The 25,460-nt window shown below is 36.2% G+C and overlaps 1 protein-coding gene across 2 annotated transcripts in view; it reads right to left on the reverse strand.

Moving 5' to 3' along the window:
* The window catches only part of MST1 (mercaptopyruvate sulfurtransferase 1), a 203,792-nt gene that overhangs the window by 118,747 nt on the left and 59,585 nt on the right, over positions 1-25,460 (reverse strand). For both annotated transcript variants that reach the window (XM_089811480.1, XM_089811478.1), the window contains exon 4: positions 20,875-20,937. In XM_089811480.1, coding sequence (XP_089667606.1) covers positions 20,875-20,937 — 63 coding nt within the window. The remainder of the gene's footprint in view (positions 1-20,874; positions 20,938-25,460) is intronic.

The following is a 25,460-nucleotide window of genomic DNA, read 5'->3' on the forward strand; positions in this document are numbered from 1 at the left end:
GAAAATACAGGCTATTCTAGATTGGCCCACACCACGGTCACTTACAGAGCTATGGGGCTTCTTCGAACTGTGTAGTTACTATAGGCATTTTGTTAAGGGGTTCTCACAGTTGGGGGCACCTTTGACAGATTTGACCAAGAAGGGTGCATTTTGTTGGACAGCTGAGGCGCAGCGAGCTCTTGATAAGCTCAACGAGGTGATGAGCAATTGTCCAATGTTGGCACTTCCTGATTTCACGCAACCTTTCATTCTAGAGTGTGATGCTTCAAGGGAAGATATTGGTGCAGTATTGATGTAGAATCAACACCCTATCGCCTTTGAGAGTCGTAAGTTGAGGGGAGCTGAGAGACTATACTCCATCTATGATAAGGAGATGCTCGTCATCATGCATGCCTTGGCGAAGTTCAGACAGTATCTAGTTGGGGGAAAATTTGTGGTGAGGACAGATCATAACAGTCTCAGATACTTCTTAGAGCAGAAGGACTTGAACGAGAGACAGTAGAAGTGGGTTAGCAGGATACAGGCATATGATTTCAACATAGAGTATGTTAAGGGGAAGAAGAACATTGTTGTAGATGTCCTCTCCAGGAGGCCTTCAGCTTGCTCACTCTCTGAGATTTCGGCAAGTTGGAAATCCATCTTACTGGTGGAGTACTCCAAGAATACATTTGCTTGTGAGTTGATGGACGGATTGATTCGGGATGACAGGTACAGGATAGTTGATGATGTGATTTACTACAAGGATAAGATCTACCTGGTACCAGAATCAAAATTGAAGGAGAAAATACTACAATCTTGCCATGATACACCCCTAGCAAGCCATCAGGGCTACTTCAAAACTTATAGACAGATTAGAGAGAGGTTTTCATGGAAAGGCCTCAAGGATGATGTGTTGAAGCATGTGAAGGAGTGCGTGACTTGCCAGTAAAATAAGTCTAAGCATACACATCCAGTTAGGTTACTTCAGCCTTTGCCCATTCTTGAGCGGAAGTGGGAGAGCATTTCAATGGACTTCATCACAAGCCTACCCAAGGTACAGGGGAGAGATAGCATCTTTGTTATGGTAGACCGGCTCACAAAATACGCACATTTCTTTGCTATTCCGATAGAGTACAAGGCTTCACAGGTGGCTGAGCTATTTTTCAAGGAGATCTTTAGATTGCATGGGCTACCTAAGAACATAGTCAGCGACAGGGATAGCAAGTTTATGAGTGCTTTTTGGCAGGAGTTGTTTAGACTAACAGGTACTGATTTGACACCCAGTACCAGTTATCACCCTCAAACTGATGGGCAAACAGAAATTGTTAATAAGTGGGTTGAGGGGTACTTGCATAATTATGTGGCAGGACAACAGCGGGCTTGGATCAAGTGGTTACATTTAGGAGAGTATTGTTACAATACCACACACCATATTTCCATTGGAATGAGTCCTTTCAGAGCCTTGTACGAGTATGATGCACCTTCATTCATGGAGATAGCTTTTGGTGAGAGTAGGGCACCTAAAGCAAAAGATTGGATTTAGGAAAGCCAAGATATATTGAAGGCACTCAAGGATAATCTGGTAATGGCACAAAATCAACAAAAGACTTATGCAGATAAACACAGGGTTGAGCGTAGCTTTGAGATTGGTGATATGGTATATCTACGATTGCAGTCCTATAGACAGTCCTCTCTTAAAAAGAGTGGAGCAAAGAAACTAAGACCAAGGTTCTACGGTCCATACAGGGTTACCAGGAGGATTGGGGAGGTAGCATATGAGTTAGAGCTGCCTGCGAGCAACAAGATTCATAATGTATTTCATGTTTCATGCCTCAAGAAGGCATTAGGTCAATAGGTTATCTCTTCCAAGATCTTCCACCACTTGATGAGGAGGGACATTTGGTCTTGGTGCCTGAAGAGATCATTGATGTCAGAGAGAGGAAATTGCGGAACAGAGTGATTAAGGAATACTTGGTGAGATGGAAGGATCTGCCTGCAGAGGACGCCACATGGGAGAATGAGCAGATTTTACAGAACCCAAGTTTGCAATTGCTTGAGGACAAGCAATTTCAGGAAGGGAGGACTGTAGTGTCCCCTTTTTGACAGGCACCAGCTACTTATTTTATTTTAGCCTTTATTTTCCCCGTAGGCTAAAAAGGAAGAAATAAGGGGGAAAAGATATATTAAATTAATTACTTATAATGTTACTAAACAATAAAATATTAAAAAGTAACTTTATATTTAATTGATTTAATATTAAAGTGACTAACATAATAAAATATCAAAAAGTCACTTAAAAGAATAAAGTGTTGGATTCCTCTAGAAGCTTCTTGGAGTTGCTTGTGAAATCTTTATAAGGAGCCTTTGGGGGGTCATTTTACACATCTTGAGTTGCATATTCATCTATTGTGCTGAGAGCCTTAGTGCTTGCATACTTGCCTGAGGGTTTGAAGACTCTAAGGTGCCAATTTCAGTTGTGAGATATCAACCCTAGTTGGGAGTGGAGGAATTGGTATTCAGCCAATTCATTTGTAATTAATTGGGAGATAATATTTAGTGATTTTTGTTCAGCCCGTGCATCTAATTTTTAACATCAGTTGGCAAGGAGAAAGGTTTCAGTTTTCGTAGCGGATCCGAAAAAGCAAAGCGAAAAAGCAGAGCTGAAAAAGCAGTCCGAAAAAGCAAATCCGAAAAAAGCAAAGCCAAAAAGCATGTCATCTCAACTACTTATTCCAGGTTCTTCTGATATTTACATTTGGCAATTGTAGATAGATACATACATTTGACAAGTAATATATGTCTTTTTGTTACCAAAGTATTCAGTCATTGTGAACATTGAAGTATTGAAGGGAAATCAACTTAATTCAGCTGTTCAGTTTGTATACCAAATGTTTGTAAAAATGTCTCATTGCATAGTCATAGGATGCATACCAAGTGTTTGTGAAAATACCTCTTGGCTGTAGGTGTGCATTTTACATCAGAATTTCATGTACTTGCATTTGGAAAATAATAAAAAGAAGTTGCACATCACTTTGATTTCCAATTAGTTATTTTGCAATCATTTGTATTCATCAATATCATTGGCATTCAAAAATCATAGCAAAACAACAAACATCAGCAAACTGAGGCTGCAAGGGAAGTGTTTGACAAAATTCCTAAGGCAGAAAAACAGGGATAAAACTTCAAAAATTGTCAAGGCACTTTACATCCTCACTCAAGATTTGTGAGAGAAAATTCACATTGAATACGACATGTCTTCCAATGTTTGAAAGGTTCCACAATTTCTTTAAAGCATTGATGAAATCAAAGAACAGTGAAGGGGTTTTCTTTTATGTGTTTGTTGCATTTGATTAGGCATTGAAAATGCTCTTAGATTGATGGGGCAGATCCATTCACTGATTCTTGAGGGCCAGAGATGTCACAGTTCTATTCATACAGAGTATCCACTATTTTAAAAGTTTATTACACCGCTATAGATAACGTTTTCATGCTTCTTTCAAAGTTTTCATACTCTGTTTCGAGAGATATTTATGTGTTGAAGGTCTATCATATCAATGATCAAATGATTGTTTTTAAGATCAAAAGACTGTCCCATAGTTGAATGATTGTTCTATGAAAAGAGTGTTTAACTGTACAAAACGAGGTATTAATTGTTCTTGAAGAGGTTTTCTCCTTGTTTGAAGGTAATATTCACCGTCAAGAGATAAGATGTATTCACCGTTAGAAGAAAATAGAGATTTGAACATATATTAGCAAAGAATAGACATAGTCATTAGAGTTCCTTTAGCAATATGCAGAAAAATACATGTTATCATGAAAAAAAAGAAGCGAATATGCAAGACAGTTGTAATATCCCAAATGGACATTTTCCTGAATTTATCTCAAACAGATTTTGAAAAGAGCAGATGTTCATATAATTTAAAATCAGCAAATGACCAGTCAAATACTCATTTAAAATGCCATAAAATCCGTTATTGCCTTGTAAAACAGCAATACAATAACATGCAAAGAAATCCAATCTTACAAACAGCATTAACAGTCAGATTGGAAATACATAGAAAAGAACTTGTAACTCGAATTTGAATTCTGATGTGAATTCACCACCAATGCTGAACTGGCTTGACATTTGAACTGGCAAGAAGACCCTGAAGGCTTCTGTCCTCAAGTCCTAAAACTGAAAGCCAAGCTTTCCCTTTTCTCAGAGAAATCTGAAAATAACTCCAAAATCTAGGCATACTAAAAGTGGACTAGCTTCCTCCTTTTAAAGCTTAACAATGTGACAATTCTACTTCCCTCACCTGTCTTTCTTCTTATTCCCCTTTTGTCACCTTTTTAGCTCACTTTAATAATATTAAATTTGCCCTTTTAAATTCTACATTAAGAAATCAAAAACCGAATTTAATATTACATATGTTTTGTCTTATTTTTCTCAATGTTTCATAAAGGGGATTGCTTCCCCTCAAGCAATCATGAGTCCATAACCCAATACCAGGATCCCATATCCATCTATTGTTGTGGTGCCAAAAATGAGGATGTGACCCAACTATCATTATGATCCCTAGATCCCATGTCAATCTTTCAATCTCTAATGCAACTGTGGGTTCCACGACTCTGATCATAAATCTCCAAATGTGTAGCATCACAACATAATTGACAAAATGCAAAATATACCCAAAGCAATTTGTTAGAATGATCTTGGGTATAGAAATAGATGATCGGTTAATCTTCAACCTCTTGAACCAGCCAGCCAAATAAATAGATGCCCAACACACTGCTGATATGTAAAGAAACCAACTCGCCATGGCTCAAGATGTCGTTGCCATAACTCGGATCAGCATCAAGAATGCCAACATTTACCAATATATTGAATATACTGCAACATGTGTGGTTCTCACTCATCTGCATACAACTCACTAACCTTGTAGGCCAAGTGAAATCAAAAAATGTACTAATAGTCCAAGTAGAGAAGCCACGGATAACTAGCGTATGCAGAAAGATAAAATCACCAACCAATAAGTATGTAGCTGCCATATCATAAGGACTTGATGATAAATCTTTAGATAACCTATCGTAACTATCAGTACATCTTAATGACAATTCTAAATTTTTAATTCCACCATCAGTATCATCACCCGAATCAACATCTCCATCAACAAAATGATAATCATCACACATAGTTTCAAAGTAAAATCACTTGGTTCATCTTCTACCTCATGATATGGTGAGATCATATAACTGTTGTTGTATAAATCAGAACTCATTTGCTGTCCCTTGAAGCTTTCTTCAGCATAATGAGCCTCATCTAGATACAGTGAAGTGGGGAAACTAAGTTCGCCTTCATTCTCACCACGGGTATTGATCCCTTCTACAATGTGTATGATATCCTTGGTTCTATGATCATGCTCATCATCTATGCGAGTGGTTGTTATAGAATTCTGGTATTTCACTTGATATAAGGAATAGTGTGTCATACTTAGCTAAAGACAAAGTTCAACTGCTTCTTTTTCCATGTCTTCACCAAATTTGATAGCCAACTCCCTATCCACTAAGAGCTGCAAGTAATCTAATTTCATCACTTCAAATGCTTCTTTGATTGTTTGTAGATGTACACTAGTTAATGCTCATACTAGCTTTTCTTTTGAACTAGTCATCTGTCCAAATCTTGTAGCAATACGGGCTTGTGTTCAATTTCACCTATGGAGTAAGGGTTGTCTGTGACACATTTTTTGATTTATCCTCAGCTGTAGGAGCAATATCATCATCATGCTTAAATGTTTCTACAATGGATGTCAAGCACTCATCTTCAGGTGTTAATGGAATAGCATAGTGTCCATCTATGAATTCATCACAGCAGTTTTCCTCTTCACTGGTTTTGTCAATAGCAATCAGCACTTCATCAATTAAGAGGTGACTATACCTCTCATTAGTAGCAGTGGGTTCTTTCCTAATTTCATTCTCAGCTCGTTGGAAGTCAGCTTCTAATTCGTTTTCAGATGTATTTGTTTCAGCTTGTACCTCAGGAATCAAGTTTCCACTTATATGTGTATGTGTCCTTATCAATGTGGGGCTGCATTAGTTCTTCTTTATCCTACTGTTGTTTGTATTTCTTAGCTTTTAGCTCACGTTGTTTGAGCACCTTGTTGACCAATTTATAAGCACTTTGTGAAGCCTTTTGTTCTTTATTTGAAATTGCTAACAACATTTGTAGAAGTGGCTGGAAATTAGCATCTCTCATTAATTGTAATAATCATAATGTTTTCTATGGCTGCAATAACATCTGCATCATGTTCTTCCTTGACTATGCCTAATAAACTGTGAAACGTGGTATGTATCACATCATACAATCCCAAGTCAAGTAGGAGGTTGCACAATCTGATATCTGGAAATGATTTTAGTATAGCAACCCTTCTAGGGAAATGATGACTACTGCTCTCCCCAAGGTTTTGAAAACTATCAACAATAAGTTGTACTACCTCTTTTAGTTTGTCTTCTTCATAAGGTCCTTGTGGTGCTAAAATTATGATGATCTCCATCAAACAAAAAGCAACCAACAGTTTAACCTCAACCTGTGTTGATTCAATGTTGTAATTATTGGGACAAGCAATCTACAGCAAGTCATGGGGTGATTTCTCTACAATGGTCAAGCATCCTTCCAATTGGATCAATATATTGAGGACCCTTTTCTCTATTTTTAAATTCTATCCTGAGTTTGCTACCTATTTCATAAAGCACAGTAGCTAAACTCTTGTTATTTGTCGCCATTTTGAAGCTAAAAATCTTTTGGTCTATCCCACTCCTCTTCCAAGGATTTGGTCAAAATTTTTAAAAAGTTCTTAATATGAAAGCCCAAAAGAACTGCAATCACACATAAGTACTTTTTGCACCTCCCACTCTCTTAATTTCTCTATGAAGAAATGTTGCAATTTCATCTAAAACTCATTTAATAACACTATAGTGACTTTCCCTTCTTGTGGTTCTAATTCAAATGAACATTTGTTATTGTGTTCGCACAGCTATCTCGGAATAAACAAGATCTGTCCAATTAATGAGTCGTCAACATTCTTCCCTTAAACTCTACAGAGTAGATGAACCTATATTCTGGGAAATGGAGCTATTGAGTTTTTCCTTCAAAAACTGATAATGATGGGATTCTTCCACAGATTACTCCCAACATAGGCCTGAGATGATGTCTCCTCCTTTGGACAATACTCAATAACCACCTGCAACTTCTACCTGTCTCTAACGATTAGTGTGACTATCACCGCGATGGAGGAGAGCTCGAGTTGCAACTTTAATCAGTATGATAACAGGAGCATGTCAGTTCCTCAGTTATCTTTCCCACACACCTCACTGCTATAAGAGGATGCATTTGTAAATACCGTTCACTTTTCTTAACAATCCAACTGACTATTGCCCACTTCATGAACTCCTGAAGTTGGCGGCTATTGTTCTTCCTCTAGAGCTACTGGATTCCTCCGAGGTTGTATGCTGCCTTATTGAAACAATTAACTCCAAATATGATTCATGTTCCTCTTCCTGATTACTTCTTCATGTTCATCTTGCTGCGGTTCCAATGATGGATGTATGCCTTCAACCGGTGCTATGTCCAGTCTCAAACTCTCACAAGGATTATCGTCCCCTTAGTTGCATCAGAATGAACTTATTCTCTACAAAAATTCTCATATATTTTCATTCATGCTAACAACACCACACCAGAAAATTTGACAACTCGATGTGTGAATACCAACAAGGAAGAATCAACAATGATGCTAACTGCTTCAGATAGTTTCTTGTTTCATTGTTTCTCTAAAGCACATTCAAATCGTGACTAGACAATCTCTTTTTTTGTGACCGATGATTATCATCCTCTGTAATCGTTTTGTTATTACTACTATTTCTAGTTGACATTCTCAGTCCTTCCAAAGGAGAATATTGAGCACTACAAAGTGCAGAAATTCACACCATCGTTGTAGTTATGCACCCAAGTGATACAAGATATTGTAATTTTTTCACGACAAGATTTGCTTCCAATGAATATTTCCCTAACCTCAACAAATTTCATGTGTTACTTCAGTGCCACATTGGCCCAACTGCACTAAATGAAACGGAAACCAAGGAATTGACAGCTAATGGTTTTCGATCATTAATTTTAGAACTTCCCCAATAATGCTCAGTATATCAAGAACAATTAAGGAAATTTGCTTCTATGTTTGATGCATACACCAAATGGTTTGAAGCTTTCCACTATCGCTTCGGAAGATAATTAATCAAACTCATTCAAGATATACTAATATCTGAGTTACAAACTTAGGCCATTATCAGGGCCCATTTTTGACATTACAAACAGTCCCTTCGCAAATTAATTTCCTCCTTTCTCGCTGCAAATATTCTTTCCCAACCATGTATTGGCAAATTCCACACTTAAGAATGTAGTCAATTTTATTACATTTTCAGACTCCGATCATGTGTTCACACTAATCTCCTCATCATTTATAACATATGCATGCCACAAGTTCTTTTTCTATGAGTACTCTGCAATTACTTTCATAACTTGCCCAAAAAAATGACCCTTCCAACCTGCAGTCAATTCTTGGTATCTATAGTTCTTTAGTTCATGAGAAATGTTGAATCACAGAACCTTCCTTTGGACATCAATACTGAACAACAACCAATAAATATTCTTCTCCAATCTTACACATTCACAGGTTCCACAGTCTACACCCTGTTTTGGCAATGTTGTAGGACCATGTTGTGTTAGCTATGAAGCCTAAATTCTAGAACCATTTGTACCTAGCTCTATAAATGTCATTATGCCTAAACCTCAAGGATGAACCGCATAGACCATTTGATAGATCAAATCATTCATACCATGCTCGGTTATAGAGGGTTGCATCAAGCCATAATTCTTAGACTAGCCGCTACCTTTGAAGGGACCCACATCAAATGTAATATACATGACATAGTATGAACAAGTGTAAATCTTCCCACATCCATGACACCACTTTTCCTTGGTGATACTTGAATAATATAGTTCAAAAATAATAAACAGGGGCCCACCAAAGGACATATTAACCAATTCCAAAATTCAATTTCCAGCTTTCAATATTTCAAACTAAAACTATATATATATATATATATATATATATATATATATATATATATATATATATATATATATATATATATATATATATATATATATATATATAATGGTTCACATTGTTGGCAGTAAAATCTATATTGTAGCCGACGAGTAGAATAGTATTCAAACGGGCACATGATGGTTGAGTCACTCTTTCGGGAAGGTATATGTACACTGTCCAGAATGGACTTTGTATTCATTATAATCATATCAAATATTGTAGTATCTTCTGCATACATGCGAATAATAAAAGGAATACTTCTGTGTTACATGTTCTTGTCTAGTGTCTGAATGCAGTAATAAACCGTTCACCCTGTACGGTAAACATTTGGCGTCGTTGCCTATAAGGATCGAGTGCTATGAATCCCGAACACATTGAATAAAGATAGAAATAAGAATCTAGAAGATGATAGCATAAGGGTGGCATGGGAAGTATTAAACCACACACAGCAAAACAATCGGAGGCACAAACTCCAACAACTCGCCAAAGGGTACAGCAGTGGTGTCACAGGAGGTGACCACAGTACCATGGGAGCAGTGACGAACGGAGTGCAGTCGCCAAATCGATCAAGGGAAAGGTTGATAGAAGAAGCCCAAGAAAGGCAAAGGGTGATCAAAGGAACAACGGAAGAATTGGCAAACTGGTGTATGCCGAAGGGGAATCCGGACGGAAGGGAAAGGACCAGCGCAGCTCGGAGTGTCGAAAGAACTCGAGTGTGGGGTTAACTCTTCGTCCCTGATACACTTGATGAGCAAATACAATTTGGTCGAAACAACCAAGTCCTTGAGGAAGCCTTCACACCACTTGAGAATGTAGGTGTCCATAACGTGGGTGTTTAGAGTGGTACGGAAATACAGAACAACGCGGGTACCGACAGCAACGCACAACAAAAGAAAGAGAGGGTACCAATGGCCAGTCCAAATGAAAAGTTACCAAAGTTCGATGGGGATCGCACGGCTGACCCAATCAGACACTGCAAAACTTGCGAGACGATTTGGATAGTGAATGGAGAAAATGACTAGGACGAATGGGCAAAACTATTTCCAGCCACTTTACGAGGTGTAGCAATCAATCGGTTTTCTGACACCGATTCAGTAAAGCTAACGACATGGGAAAACATAAAGAAGGAATTTATTATAGAGTTTCAACTGCTATGAGACGACAATGAGATAGTAGCAAAAATCTACACCACAAAACAATGGAAAAATGAAACTGTCTGTGTATATGCTAGAAAGTTAAAAGAATTAGTAAATAAGATGGAAAGTAAGCCAACAAATAGGTTGAAAAAAAGATGGTTCATAGAAAGACTACACCCAAAGTTAAAAAGGAAAATGAAGATTGTATCGCCATTGTCGTATACTAAAGCATACAATCGAGCAATGGACTTAGAAAGTGAACAGAAAACAAAAAAGAAGAAGAAAAGCAGATCATCCGACTTGGATGAATCCTCTTCTGAAGATAGCAGTGGTGATGAAAAGGACAGTAAGAAGGTTCGTGCTCTCTAGAAGGATATGATCAGGATGATGAAAGAGTTTAAGAATATGCAGAAAGGGAATAGCTAGACCAAAGAAAATGAGCTATGGTGCACAAAATGCAAGACGGAAGGTCGCACTAAGGGATCCTGTCTGAAGAATCAATTCTGTGACAATTGCCAAATCACGAGACATTCCACAAAGGAATGCCCGTTCAATATGAAAACAAGAGGGCATTAGTAAGTGCTCCTGACATAGGAAGCATCCATGTCGGGAGGAAACAGAAACACAAACAATGATGGTGCCACCTCGGGTGGGTACAGAAATAGTATGATGCGAACAGCCGACCGATGGTTCAGTGTCAAGCATGCAACTTATGGGGCCACTTTGCACGAAATTGTACAACAACGAACACACTGAAGTTGTTATGCAGATGGTGTGGTCCCGGAGATCATGAAGACACCAAGCGCCCGAAATCGAAATCCGGAGTGAATTTGATCAGCATCAAAGCAGGAACAAACGAAGAGGAAGTTCTGGCAATCACACGTAAACAGGCAAAGCTGTACCAGACCCAGTAGAAGAAAAGAAGAGACTGGAAGAAGCTCGGGCAGAAATTGAGAAAGGGATGCAGTTAGAGAAATCACAAACAAAGAAGAGGGATACTGTGGGTATCTCAATGAGGAACTACGCAAAACAGAACATCATAAGACAGATATTACAAACTGAAGTGCTAGTAAAATTAAATGATTTGATCCTCACAATGCCCCAACTACGAACGGCACTCACAAACATGGCTCTAGCTGCTAAACAACCAGAAGAACCTAGGGAGGAGACGGAAAGTGGAACAAGTGTAGCAAACCCAATGCTGCTAGCCCTCACCTCAGGAAGGCATCTGGCAGTCGTAGAAATGGGTATATTGGGAACAATCCTCTCAGCCACAATTGTGGATGGAGGTTTAGATGTAAATGTCCTACCAGAAGATACCAAGAAGAAGTTGGGACAGCCGACGTTGTGGTCACCTATGTTCCAATTGCTAACTGCAGACTAACATGGCATTAAGCCTCCAGGGATCCTAATGGCACAACCAATGACTATTGGAACACAATCGTTCCTGCTCAACTTTGTAGTCATTCCACTAAAAAGAAGGGGATATGATGCCATTTTTGGATGAGGATGGCTCGTATAGGCAAAGGTTAAACATGACTGGAAGAAGAATACACTATCAATAGAGAGCAAAGGATGGAGATTCATTATTGATTTACACACACAAATGGTGGGAGAAGAAGCCGGATCATCCGATTCAGAAGGAGAGGATGAAGGTAAGAAGCAAATGGAACCAAATGAGGAAGGAGTCCTACGATTGGAAGGTGGATCGAAGGACGACGATCTGGATTCGGTAAATGGTCTATTTCACTAGCAAATGGAGGATTATGAACTCTTCCAAAGCTACAACATACTAATGATAGAGGAAGAATGCAATGGGGATGGATTTTCAAAAGAATTTAGGGAAATAAAAGAAGGGAACACATAGCTGGATGAAACCCCTGCACATGTATTCAATAAGGAAAAGCTAATAAAATATGAAGAGGCCACAGTACAAACCATGAATCTGGGAGATGATATCGAACCAAAGAACATACTGGTGGGAGATAACTGGAATCCAATACTAAAAGCAACTGCACTTAAAATAGTACGGCATTTTAGGAGAGCAAGGCAAGTACACCGTACGTACAAGCGTCAAAAGGAATCTTGGTCGTACGGGCACACGTGGAGGAGAGTAGAAGGAAGTACATTTGCCATAAAACAAGGCCGTATGGCCTATTAGGAGCATAAGCAAGAAAGGAAGGCAATGAAGAAAAACAAAACGTTGTACGACCTAGGAAGGAAGTCGTACGGCCAGGCAAAAGATGGCAAGAAATCACAAGTGATCCACCAGATAGCCAGACAGGAGAAGATATTGTACATGACACACCGTACAGCTCAAGAGAGGAATAAGTATCACCGTACGGGTAATAACCAGCTAGTAAATTGGACCATACGGACTCAAGGAGAACACAAGTTAATGCATTGTACAGCCTTAAGGAAATCACAAAGACCGTACAGCAATTTGCATGTTCAGGAAAGATTGTACCAAAATCCAGAGAGAGCTTTGACCCACGCGGAGAAGAGAAGAATACACCGTACAGCTGAAAATTTGCATGAAGAGACCTGGAGGTGCATTGTACGGTTGAAGAGAGTAACACAATTGACATACAGAAGTTCGTACGGCTTGGGAAGAGCACAGTACGACTAACTATAAAAGACAAACATTGTCATATGGCTTGGTACGGTGAGCATAAACCAAGCGTGAGCATATTGTATGGCTTGTATGGACAAGCAAGAAGAAAAGGTCAATTTGAAGGAGAGGTTAATAGTGTTGTATGGTCTGGTAGGATATTGTACACCATACAACATAAAAGCAGGGCAAGAGGATAAGCAGGTAAGCCGTACGGCCAGCAGAGGAAAAGGTATGGCCATCAATCGAAGGTTGAAGTCACCATACGGACATACGGACGTGAGGCAATAGAGTGTACCGTACGGCCTTGAGGAAAGCACAAATCGAACAACCACACCGTACGGTACGGTCGAGTAGGAAGTGGAAAGCAAATTAGGTCGTACGGCCAAAGGAGAACACATACAGAGGTGTCATACGGATGTACGGGTTTAAGGAGTGAATCGTACAGCCAAGAAAAGGAGTACAAATCAAACAACTAGTGCATTGACATACCGTACAGCACAAGGACAGTGACATACTTTGTTGTATGGAAGACACTACAGAAGCATTGCATCATGTAGCCGTATGTCGTACGGAGTTAAGTGGTGATATAATAAAAGGGATCAAAGAAGAACAGAGGTACAGTGATAAAGTTACCCTTCGGAGGCCGTACCAGAGCATTCAAGGAGGAAGGAGCCGTACTCTTTAGGAAGCAAGAGGTTCTAAAAAGAAACGACAACAAATCAAAACAGTTCAGAATGAGTAATGTATGATACCGAAGGGAAGGGAAAGGCATAAAAAGGTAGTAAAACATAAGCCGTTGATAGAAAGAGTATCAGATCGGAAGAAAATCACAAAGAAGGTGTGTTCCATGGAGTTTTGTGTGGGTTTGAGAGTGCTAATTTGGTCTTGATGGCGGGGGCGATGCCCCCTACACCCCCAGTCAGTTCAGTTATCAATCGTGGGAAGTGTGACCAATTAATTAGACCTGGAGCTGCTACAAGCATGGCGTGTCTGTGTGCAAAGGCTACAGATGCAACGTGTTTTGAAGACCAGTTTGGTGCAAGTACAGGATGATTGTGAAAGTGGTGTGACAGAAACAAATTTATCTTGTTATAGTTAGTCAATTAATGTATTTCATTTTGTTAATCTATTTCAGATATTTTGTAATTGTCATCTAGAGACGACTTTTCTTTTTGGGGGGGATATGTTGGCAGTAAAATCTATATTGTAGCCTACAGGTAGAATAGTATCGGAACGGGCGCATGACAGTTGAGTCACCCTTTCAGGAAGGTATATGTACATCGTCTAGAATAGACTTTGTATTCATTGTAATCATCATTGTAATCAATCATATCAAATATTGTAGTATCTTCTGCATACATGCGAATAATAAAAGGAACACTTCCATGTTACATGTTCTTGTCTACTGTCCGAATGCATTAATAAACCATTTACCCTGTACGATAAACACACACACATCATTTTTTCAGCTTCAACAGAAATCTCATGAAACCTTTGAAGAACTAATATTATCAATGATGCACAGATAAGCTCACATTCCTTTGCAAATAGTCTGAACTTTCATCCAAGATAATAAGTCACTATAAATTAAGCTTCCACACTTTTGCTGACAATTTTGAAATCTGTTTGATGTTACTTTTGTAATTTTTCAAAAAAACTTCACAATTAGCTCTAATACCACTGTAATATCCCAAATCGATATCCTCACAAATTTATCTCATAAACAGATTTTGAATATAGCAGATGATTCATATAATTCAAAACCAGAATATAACCAGTAAAGTACTAATTTAAAATGCCACAAAATCTGTTATTGCATTATAAACAGCAATACAATAACATGCAAAGAAATTCAATCTTACAAACAACATTGACTTTCACATTGGAAATACATAGAAAAGAACATGTAAATCCAAGGTGAATTCTGATGTGAATTCACCACCAATGCTAAACCAAGTTGACATCCAATCTAGTGAGAAGACCCTGAAGCTTTTTGTCCTTGGGTTCTGAAACTGAAAGCCAAGCTTTCCTTTTTCCCAAAGAGAAATCTGAAAATAACTCCAAAATCCAAGCATACTGAAAGTGGACTAGCTTCCTCCTTTCAAAGGTCAACAATGTGACTCTTCAACTTCCCTCTCGTCTTTCGTCTTATTTCCCTTTTATCACCTTCTTAGCTCACTTTAATAATATTAAGCTCTCAAAAACTGAATTTAATATTATATATGTTTGGTCTTACTTTTCTCAATGTCCCATAAAGGGGACATTACAACAGTCCTATTGATAGTCATAAAACAGTGAAAGGAAGCCTTACTACCTATGTTATTGTAGAATTTGCTTTTGGATTCATTTGTGTTTTATTTTTTGCATCAATATTAAAAGGTCACACTCTGTGATCCATCATTAGGTAAAGACAAATATGCAATCTAAGGAGTATAAGTGATACAAGATCAATGAGCTTCAAAGAGAAGTGATGGGGAAACTAAATGACCAGAAAATTTGTAGTCAAGAGAAGAAATATCCAATCAAATGCATAATGATGCAACGATACACAATATTCCAATACAACATAAGGTAAAGACAAATGTACAATCTGAGTATTAGTAATACAAGATCAATGAAGCTTCCAAGAACAGTGATGAGAAAATTAAATGACTGGCAAGTTTTTATTCAAGAGAAGAGTATCCAATCAAATGCATGATGATGCAATGATACACAATAACTCCAGTAAAACAAAAGCTTGTGTGACCAATAATATTTTGGAAAGATGGCTGATAAATCTCAGCATTAGAGAGCAGCCATCCCTTCACAAAAAGACTCTCAGCTTAGAAAGATCAGAGAAAGGAGAACATGTATAACACCAAGATCCAAGATTTTCTAGTACATGCTTTTATGCTTTCATGCAGTGAGAAACCAGTCAATGGCAGTTTAGACCTTATATAAAATTTTAAGTTCCTCCAATTGGATTGTGATGATCAGAGAGGGTTACAAGGCCACCTAGGAAATGCACTAAGTGCAGGTTTAGAGCTACTGCTACAAGGAAATAGCAAAACCATTATGGAGAATTCAATGGCTTTTGTAAATCCTTTTATTTTCTACAATTAATGGGTTGAACTCTATATTTTATTCTCAGGCAGCGACAGTCCTACAGTGGTTCTTCACGGCATTCTAAGACTATGGATTGTTCACAGGTTTATAATCCCTCTATTACCGATTTCTTTGTCGCAAGGAAGGACTCTTAGTCTTTAGCTTGTCTTCTTTCTTGTTTTGTCTCTTGTTTTTATATCTTCTCAGTCACTGTTTGGTGCTTTTGCTTTGGCCGGCTCTTCTGTTTGTATGCTCAGTCCCATAAACCATGTTAGTTTTTCGTGAACATTAATAATATTATCTTATCTTATCTTATCTCTCAATATATCTAGGAATGGAAATGCCCATTAATTTTTAAGAAAGTGGTTTTAAATTGTTTTGCTCTCAGCTTAGGAAGATCAGAGAAAAAAGAATATGTAATACACCAAGATCCAAGATTTTCTAGTACATGATTTTATGCTTTCATGCAGTAAGAAACCAGTCAATGGCAGTTTAGATCTTATAAGAAAGTTTAGGTTCCTCCAATTGGATTGTGATGGTCAGAGAGCCACAAGGTCGCCTAGGAAATGCATTTAGTGCAGGTTTAGAGCGACTGCTGCAAGGAAATAGTAAAACCATTATAGAGAATTCAATGGCTTTTGTACAATCCCTTTTATTTTCTACAATTAATGGGTTGAACTGTATATTTTATTTTCTCTCAATATATCTATGTATGGAAACGCCCTTTAATTTTTAAGAAAGTAGTTTTAAATCGTTTTCTCCAACTTTTTAATTTTTGTTGTAAATTTGATTTTTCACCAAAATTCTTTCAAAAAAACCTACACTTATGGATTGCCAATTAATTCCCCAAACAATTATGGTTTGCCAATTTATTCCCCAAACTATTAGAGCTTCTATGATATTTGTGTTGTAATGTTTATTTTATATGCCATGGTCCATAATGTATTCAGTATAAAACAATTTTTTTTGCGGATCTATTACTTAGACATTTTTTAAATTAAATTTATATAAGGGAAATGTAATGAAAAAAAAAATCAGTTAATTTCTTTTGTATATTAATTCAAACAAGAGCTCTAGAGGATAATGAATAACTGGAAAAATCTGAGAAATCTTTTTTAAATTAATTTTATAACCGAAATTCAAAGTCTAAAAAAGTGCTCAAAGCATTTTTGTGATTGAGGTTTAGATTCATGAAATAATGTTTTATTTGTTTTCCAACATTGTCTTGAGCTGCAAAGGGAAATGACAAATAATACAGATGCAAACTTTGGGTTGAAAAGCCATTTGCAATGATCATGAACTTTCTGAACATTTGACTTAGACTTCAAACTTTAGAATCCATTTGCAAACCGCAAATGGAAATCAATAGCACAAGGATAGTAAGGCATAAGGCTTTTCAATCCAAACTTTATCATTAATGTGAGAGTTGCAAACAAAAAAACAATATGTAAAAATGATGCACATGATAGATCTTACAAACCAGGATTGCTCCCAGAATGCAAATTACATATAAAATTACAACGTATGAAAATATAGTCTGCAAACAGAATGGTAAATGATAGGGCAACACTGGGACAAATAATAAGAAAGAATAAACAATTTTTTATGAAATTCAGTTTGGTCTATACGTGTCAATCCGGGGACGTAAGCTTGTGAGAAGTGTTGTGGTTGTATGCCAATCGAAGGGATGAAAGTCATGAGATGAGTGGGGAAGAATGCAGCTATGAAAACAAACCTATTCGAAATTGAAATAAAACTAGCGACAGGAATTGTCACTTCCTGATAGCAGGATCTGCACACAACAAATTCTAAAACAGAACACAAATTACCAAATTCATAAAACACCAAAGAAAAAGAATAGAACTCGAATCAATAACATATTTAAACAAATAATTTAATCTAAATTAATAGATAGCTAAGAATTAATTAAAATTATTTATACAAATTAAGTACAGAAAAATGAAAAACTAGAATAATGAATAATGCAAAATAGAATTGAAAACATACACCTTATAAAATCAACAATATATATATGTCTATTCAAATAATGCAAATAGAATTGAAATCACTCACTTTGCAAGAGTAAATAAAATATATACATTCCTTAGACTAATTCAAATAGAATTGAAATTACACACCTTACAAACTAAATAAAATATATACATTCAATCGGTAGTTGCATAGTGGGAGCCCTTCCTCCCAGCAAACCAATTGAAGAAAGAATTACAGGGTTCTCACAACTAAATCAAATGATAGTATTATATATGATACCAAGTTTCATTGATAAGAATAATAATGTCAATCTTCTCACAACTCATATTTATAATAGATATGAGTGCAAGTATTTCCTATCTTTATGCCACGTTACTATTTTATGGCTTACATTAGGTTGTTTTATTTTTTGAATACAAACATTGAGTTGTTTTATTTGTTTTAAAACAACCCACCTTAAAATATACAAACTTTAATAGCTCACCCTAAAATATAGGAGCTTAAATAGCTCACCCTAAAGTGTAGGAACTTAAAAAGCTCACCCTAAATTGTAGGAGCTTAAATTGCTCATAAGTACAAGAAATATAAATATTTTTGTTGACGTGAGGACATATCCTCCATTAAATTCGAACTAAAAATAAAATGATTATAACTAGATAACCATAATATTTCGTGAGCAAATAAATTAATGGTTGGAATTGATTTTACAATTGAATAAATTTGTCAACAAACTTAAATCAAGAAATGTTTTCTTTGAAAAACCACCCATATCTTTTTGCTCCTTCATTTGTTGAGGATTTTTCCCTAAGGAAATTGAAATGGGCCCATTCTGGACAAAACCCATTTCATAGATTTTTTATTTTCATTATCATTTGCCCACAATATTGGCTATTCTTGAAGCTGCATGTGAGAGATTTATTTTGTTGACATAATGAAAGATACATTAAGAAACACAATCTAATATTATTTATTCACATATTTTATCTAAAAACTACAAATAATATCACTTATATGTATATTGAATCACATGCAACAAGAAATGATAAAATCAAATACAAATGATATGGAAATGGAATGTTGGAATGGTTATGATATGAAATTGGATAAAATATGACATAAAATAGAACATTATTATCTCTCATCAGTAACTACCTAAGTTATTGATGTTGGTTCTGATGTCGATGCGGATGCGGATGCGGGTGCGGGGTGCTGATGTGTGGATGTGCAGATTTTCTTTTTTGGGGGATTTTGAATGCATTTGGGTGCATCCATATATAAATATATATTTGTTTTTTAATATATATATATATATGTATGTATGTATGTATGTATGTATGTATGTATGTATGTATGTACTATATTTAACTTAATATACAAACATTATGATGATCCCACTGATTGAGAGTTGTTGATGTGTGGGACACGACATGAGGAATCTAGTAACCTGCCCTATGAAATTAGTCAAATGCATTGGAGGCAAAAGGCCCCACGTTAACATAAATCGTTTTCAATGACAATTTCAACACTAATGGGTGTGTTAGCCAAGACTTATACAAGCTCTTCCCTGTCGACTGATCAATTTAAATTAGTGGGGTATATCCCTTTTTTCTGCAGAAGAAGCAATGATAACAGCACATAGCCTGATTGCTTGTATTGCATGGATTTTGTTAAGTTTGAGTAAAGTGAAGGGGCAGCTCGATTCGACCTTTTACGATAGTACATGTGTCCAAACGTATCATTGACAGTCCAAGCTACAATGCAAGCCACAGTAACCAATGAATCAAGAATGGGTGCCTCTTTATTCCGTCTTCACTTCCACTACTGTTGCGTTAATATATTATTTCTAATTTAAACAGCACCCTCATTTTTATTTAACTTCAGTTGAATCCGTTTTCAAATGATGATTGCCAGCACCTGTGCAGCTTCTTAACACATCTGTGCATCAGAAAGCATCCACACCCACATCCGGCCTTTTCCCAAGTGCATCAGTATCTTAGATAAATACCATGCAAAGATGTGTATAATTCATGGGTAAACCATTAATCTTAGTAGCACTATATGTCTCTATGCCATGTAAATGCTTTTAAATTTGAAAAACCCATGAAGTTTATGTCTGATTTTCTCGAGTTTTTTTACCCTTTTTTTTGAAATTCTACTTTTCTTCCTTTTCCCATTTAAACACTGATTTATTCATAAAATATTATACTTTTGGATAGCCAATTTTTTCCCCAATATTTTGATGCTATAATTCGCACTTTGGAGGAAGCCTTAACAGATTCAAAACATTTTTAATTACTTTTAAAATTATAATGCTACGCCTTGACAGGTGGCAACCAGACATGAATCCATGGACATTTTGTGTTAAGAATTTTTCATGATGGTTGTGGATGTGGTCTCCTATCTAAACTCATTTGGAAATTGTTTGCCTCAATATATGGAAAGGGTTCTTGGACCAAATTTTCTGTAAAGTACAAGAAGATGATCAAGATATATTAAACAATTCAAGGAGATTTTCAAATATGATGTTCTCTGACTTTCCAATCAATAGCATTCTAAAACATTGCTTGAAAGCATCATTTACTAAATATCGTGCCAGGCTCCAGAAAAATGACAAAAAATGCAATGGATCAAACAAGACAACAAAAAAGAAAGAACTACTGCCATATTAATGTCAGAAGAAGCCATTCTGAAAGACTCAAAAGCATCCGGAATAGAAAAATTAGTGACAATGAATATAGGATTATTAATTACAATATTTCACAATCCCTCACACTTCTTCTTAAGTCAAGTTTTTTGTCATCCAAGATAGAAACATAACTTATTTAAGGCATCAATGGGGAACATTGAAATACTAAAGACCTGGGAAAAAAGAAATTTAGCAAAAAGTAAGGATTAACAAGTAGAAAGTAGAAAGAGTTCAACTTACATTTGAAGTCTGGTCAGATATTTTGTCCACATCAAAGAAGACTGCACCAGGGATATGGGCACTCTATAAAACCATCAGAAAACCCACATATTCATATCATACTAATTATATTAATCCTACCAGAATCGTAACTTGTGCAAAAATACCAGATTCATAGCATGCAACTGTTGACTCCTGTTAGAATTTTCAAGTGAATAATTGCAAAAAAATAATATATAGCTGATTAAGAAAGCAAAAAATATAGAGTGCAACTGTGAATACTGCAATGATCAATACCTCTGCATGGGCTAAGAAATCACAGATCAAAAAGTTAACATGGAAAGGCATGGATTTCTGTTTATGCTTGTGTTGCATGAAGTGACTGTCCACTTATCTAATGATGGCATGGCCTTGGGTTCCTCCTCAGATCAATTCATTAATCTGAAATCTGATGTGACCAATAACAGTGAAAACAGCTTCAGAAAGTCTGAATCTTGACTGATTAGACAGCAGAAGTCTCCAGTTATATATCTGCCCCCTCACTGTCCAGTTCAAGAAACTTATCTAAGGCTATTAGATTTTTCCCAACCTGGAAGATTTAATAGCAATATGACTGATTTTCACAAGTTTGAATTTAGAAAAACTTGGAGGTCAAAGGTAATGGCCCCTATCAGAATTCACTCCTACAGAAAGGGGATTTACTTTCCTCCCTCTTCAATTCGGACAAGAAAATGATAGTTTTAAGAGCAGATCCCATTTAGCTAGACATCTCTAAAGACTTTAAGGTTTGATCTCTTAATGAATTAATCCCACCACTAATCCAGCTCGAGATCATTTTCCTTAAACTGGGCAATTTTCAAAATTGAAAACTAAACAGATCCCTTGGAATAATTCTTTTACAAAGATTTCTTAAGTAGATCTAGATAGAAAGCTTCCATGAGCAATTACAATCAAATTGTGTGTCAATATCCAGTTTTGCCTCATTATTAACAAGGTAGGAGTCAAGCAGGTAGCTAGGGAGCAAGCTTGATGAACTAAACCACCTACTGATATCCTCATATTAAAATTTCATGGTAATTTGAAAGGGACTCCTGGTTCAGCAATTGCAGGTGTAGTTTTGAGAAATGACCAAAGGTGTTTTGCTGAAGGTGGCTATTATTTTTGTAGGTGTCCATTCTAATATTTCTAGTTCATAAAGTAACTTTTGCATAGGTTTGATGTGATTTTGAAAAGCAGTTCAAGTGCTTCACTTATTCTATTTCATATTTTACTTTTAACTTTTTAAGGATTACAGTGGAAGTCTTTTATTTAACTCCTCAAGTATAGATAAACATCAATGATTCGACTTTATCTTCCAACTCATCTAAGGGTGCTTATTGGAAGACTTAATTTTAATAAATAGTACAAAGATAGGAGTAAGAAAGAAGAATATCATATACAATGAATTCCAATGTAGCTATGAGTTGAACAGCTTGTTGAGGTTTGCTTATAAATTTTCCTAAGCAGTGAAAAGACTGTGTGATAATCTGTTTATATGCTCTAAGATTCTGCATTTAAGGCTCAAAATTTTTTAAAAATTTGTTTAATAAACATCAAGATCGCATCCACATGTTTGAAGATTTACATGGTAGCAAAGCTTGAAGTTGGAAGAAATTCACATGTCAGTTTTGGAAGAAATCCTGTAGGGTTTTGAAGGAAAATCACAAGTTAATTTTTATATATGTTGACTAACATTTTGTATAAAATTGCACAAGTGGTTTTTTCTTTAAAATCTCAGATTCTTTTAAAGGTGAAAACCGCAACAAGCTAAGAATTGCATTGAGTTTTCCTGCTGAAACAATGGGAGCTTTTTTTTGATAAATCATGTCATATGTTTTAAATTCATGCTAGGGTTTTTTTTTAAGTTGACATCAAATTTCTCACATTTTGCGAAGTGTTAAGCCATTTTTTTGCTCTACAGTGACTTTTTGTAGACCTAAAAGGCAAACAGCCACACACCTAAGTGCAGATTTTCAAGGGAAAACTATTCCAAGTTTGACGATATTTTATGCAAATCTAAGTGCGATTACTTGCAGACCTGTGAGCAGAACTGTGAAGGGCTTCAGATCTGATAAGAGAATCGGGTCTAACATTCACCATTTCATTATTTTGGAGGTTGGTGCCTCATTTGCAAAAAGATTGGTGTCTCTTAAGTTGGTGCTCAGTTGTAAAGTTGTAGGGATTGGTGTCTCTAGTGGGTTGGTGCTCGTGAAATCATCTGAAGGGGATTGTCTCCTAAGGGTACATTAATGCCTATGAAATTTGTATGAGGTTTTTATACAAAAGCAATATTTTGCAGTGGTTTACTCCCACAAGGGTTTCCACAGAAAATCATGTGTGCATCTTGCATTCCTTTTGTTAGATCTTAATTGTGTGGATGCTTTGTTCATTGCTTTAAGATTTCTAAAATTATAAAATTATAAATTTGAATTATGTTGATTCACCCCCTCCCTCCACACCCCACCCCTTAATATAAAATTGTGTGCTTTCTTCATCACAATAATGAGGATGAACAGATACCTATAGTTGCACTCATCTACAAAGCTCCATAGTTAGGTTGCCAAATGTTGCATATAGAAAGAGGCTCTTCAATTGTCATTCAAGCTTTTTGACTGAATGAGTCATCCTGTCTTAAGGAAAAATCACATCTAGCTCAAGTTATTGGGATTTGTTGGAATGCTCATGTTTTTTCCACCCTCATTGTTATAGTGAACATAACAAACTGATGGATTTTATAACTAATACAAGCATCCACCTATCTGCATTTCAAGTTTGGTGTCAAAGCATGTAGAGGCTTGGAATGATTTGGCTGATATTATTAAATTAGACCACCCTCTGTGAGCCTTCTGTTTTCTCTAGAGGGTATGTTTTATGAGGACCCCCATCTCCACCTATGTTATGACATCATTACCTTTGTGTCCTTATTTAATGGTCTTGCATTCCCATGCTCTCAAGCTTATGTGATGATTGTTTAAATATGCACGAAACTTATTACTATTTGACATAAGAGGGGAAGGCTATGATGTTTCCAAGGACGGACTTTTATAAATCCAAACAATGAAACTGTTCCAAGATAGGGTAGGGTCAATGTTTTGGAAGCCTTGAGGGCAAGACCCAATATGGGATATGGACTTGGACCTATCAACTTTGAAGGAATCCATTGCAAGTTGGTATCTAGGCAACTTGGATAACACCTACACCTTCCATCATTAAGCTGAATAGTAATATGATTGGATATGTGGGAATTAATAGATAATTTATCCTAATTAAACTATTATTGTTTATGAATACTTTAGATTGATATTATTGTATCTTAGGACATACAATGCAAGTATTTGAATTAAATATGTAATAATTAGGCCTAACCTAGCACAAGAAATTACAAATGGTATCAAAGCATGATCCTGCCATCATGCACGGTAAAAGATAATTAATGAATCTAAACATATGTATACACGTTAAATAATAATGACTATAAACAAGTTGTTGTGATTGCATTGCTTATGTATGGAATAACTAGGAGTGAACAAAGTAATAGGAATTTATTAAGTCATTCAATCCCAACAATTTGATAACCTTGAGTTTTGCCTCTAAAGAAATGAGAGAAAACTTGTTACCAAAGATTACAATCAAATAATAGGGAGAAAATTGTAAGTGCTTAAGGGCAAGCAATTTTGGGAAGGCGGGATTGTAATATCCCCCTCTAGTAATAAAATTTAATATTACATCACAATAGAATTGAAATACAAATTAAATAAGTAATAAATAAATAACAGATATTAAAATATATATTGAGCAATTACTATCACATTCACCCTTTTAACAAATACAATTATGAATTTGCTGAGCATGACAGAGCCTCTTGACAGAAATAGGGAATAATATGGGTCAGATGTACCCTAGGTCTAAATTAGATTGATCTATAGAAATCATCATATAGATGTTTCACACCCCGGAAAATAGTAAGCTCGTGTAACCATACACACTGACAATAATATATGAAACATTTGTTACGTAGCAGATGTTCATTGATTCTTATTTATATCACTATCAATAGATTTACAGTCCAATCCAACATGCAGATCAAATTCCATGTCATGGCAAGAATGACGCTAAGTAGCAAGGATATTTATTGAAATATCAAATCCAGTAAAAACATTGACATAGTAAGACTACGAGATGGAATCCATATTGGAGAATTCAAATGTCTCTTAAACCCAACATTCAGAGATCTCAATATCGAGAATTAAGTCAAAGGTCAGCAACCGGGTAAGACATGACCACGTTACCAAAATCAAAGGATGATAATATAGAAGATTACTTGTATGGAGTCATGTGATGGTTTAAGTGGGATAAATGACATGAATATTTAATTGAGAGTGATTAATATGAAGCGATGTGTGTAATAATTAAGAAGATTACAAAAGAATCAATAGACACGGTTTGTTATGAAGGGACATCTCTCTATTTTATGCAAGAGCTGAAGTCATTCAGTTGGCCAGATATAAGAAAATCTCAGATATCAGTCAATCAAAAAAAAAGGGAACATAAGTATAGGAAATGATAAA

This window comes from Cupressus sempervirens, chromosome 11 (genome assembly GCF_028749045.1).
Source record: "Cupressus sempervirens isolate cs-2001-9-10 chromosome 11, ASM2874904v1, whole genome shotgun sequence".
In the NCBI taxonomy this organism is placed as follows: domain Eukaryota; kingdom Viridiplantae; phylum Streptophyta; class Pinopsida; order Cupressales; family Cupressaceae; genus Cupressus; species Cupressus sempervirens.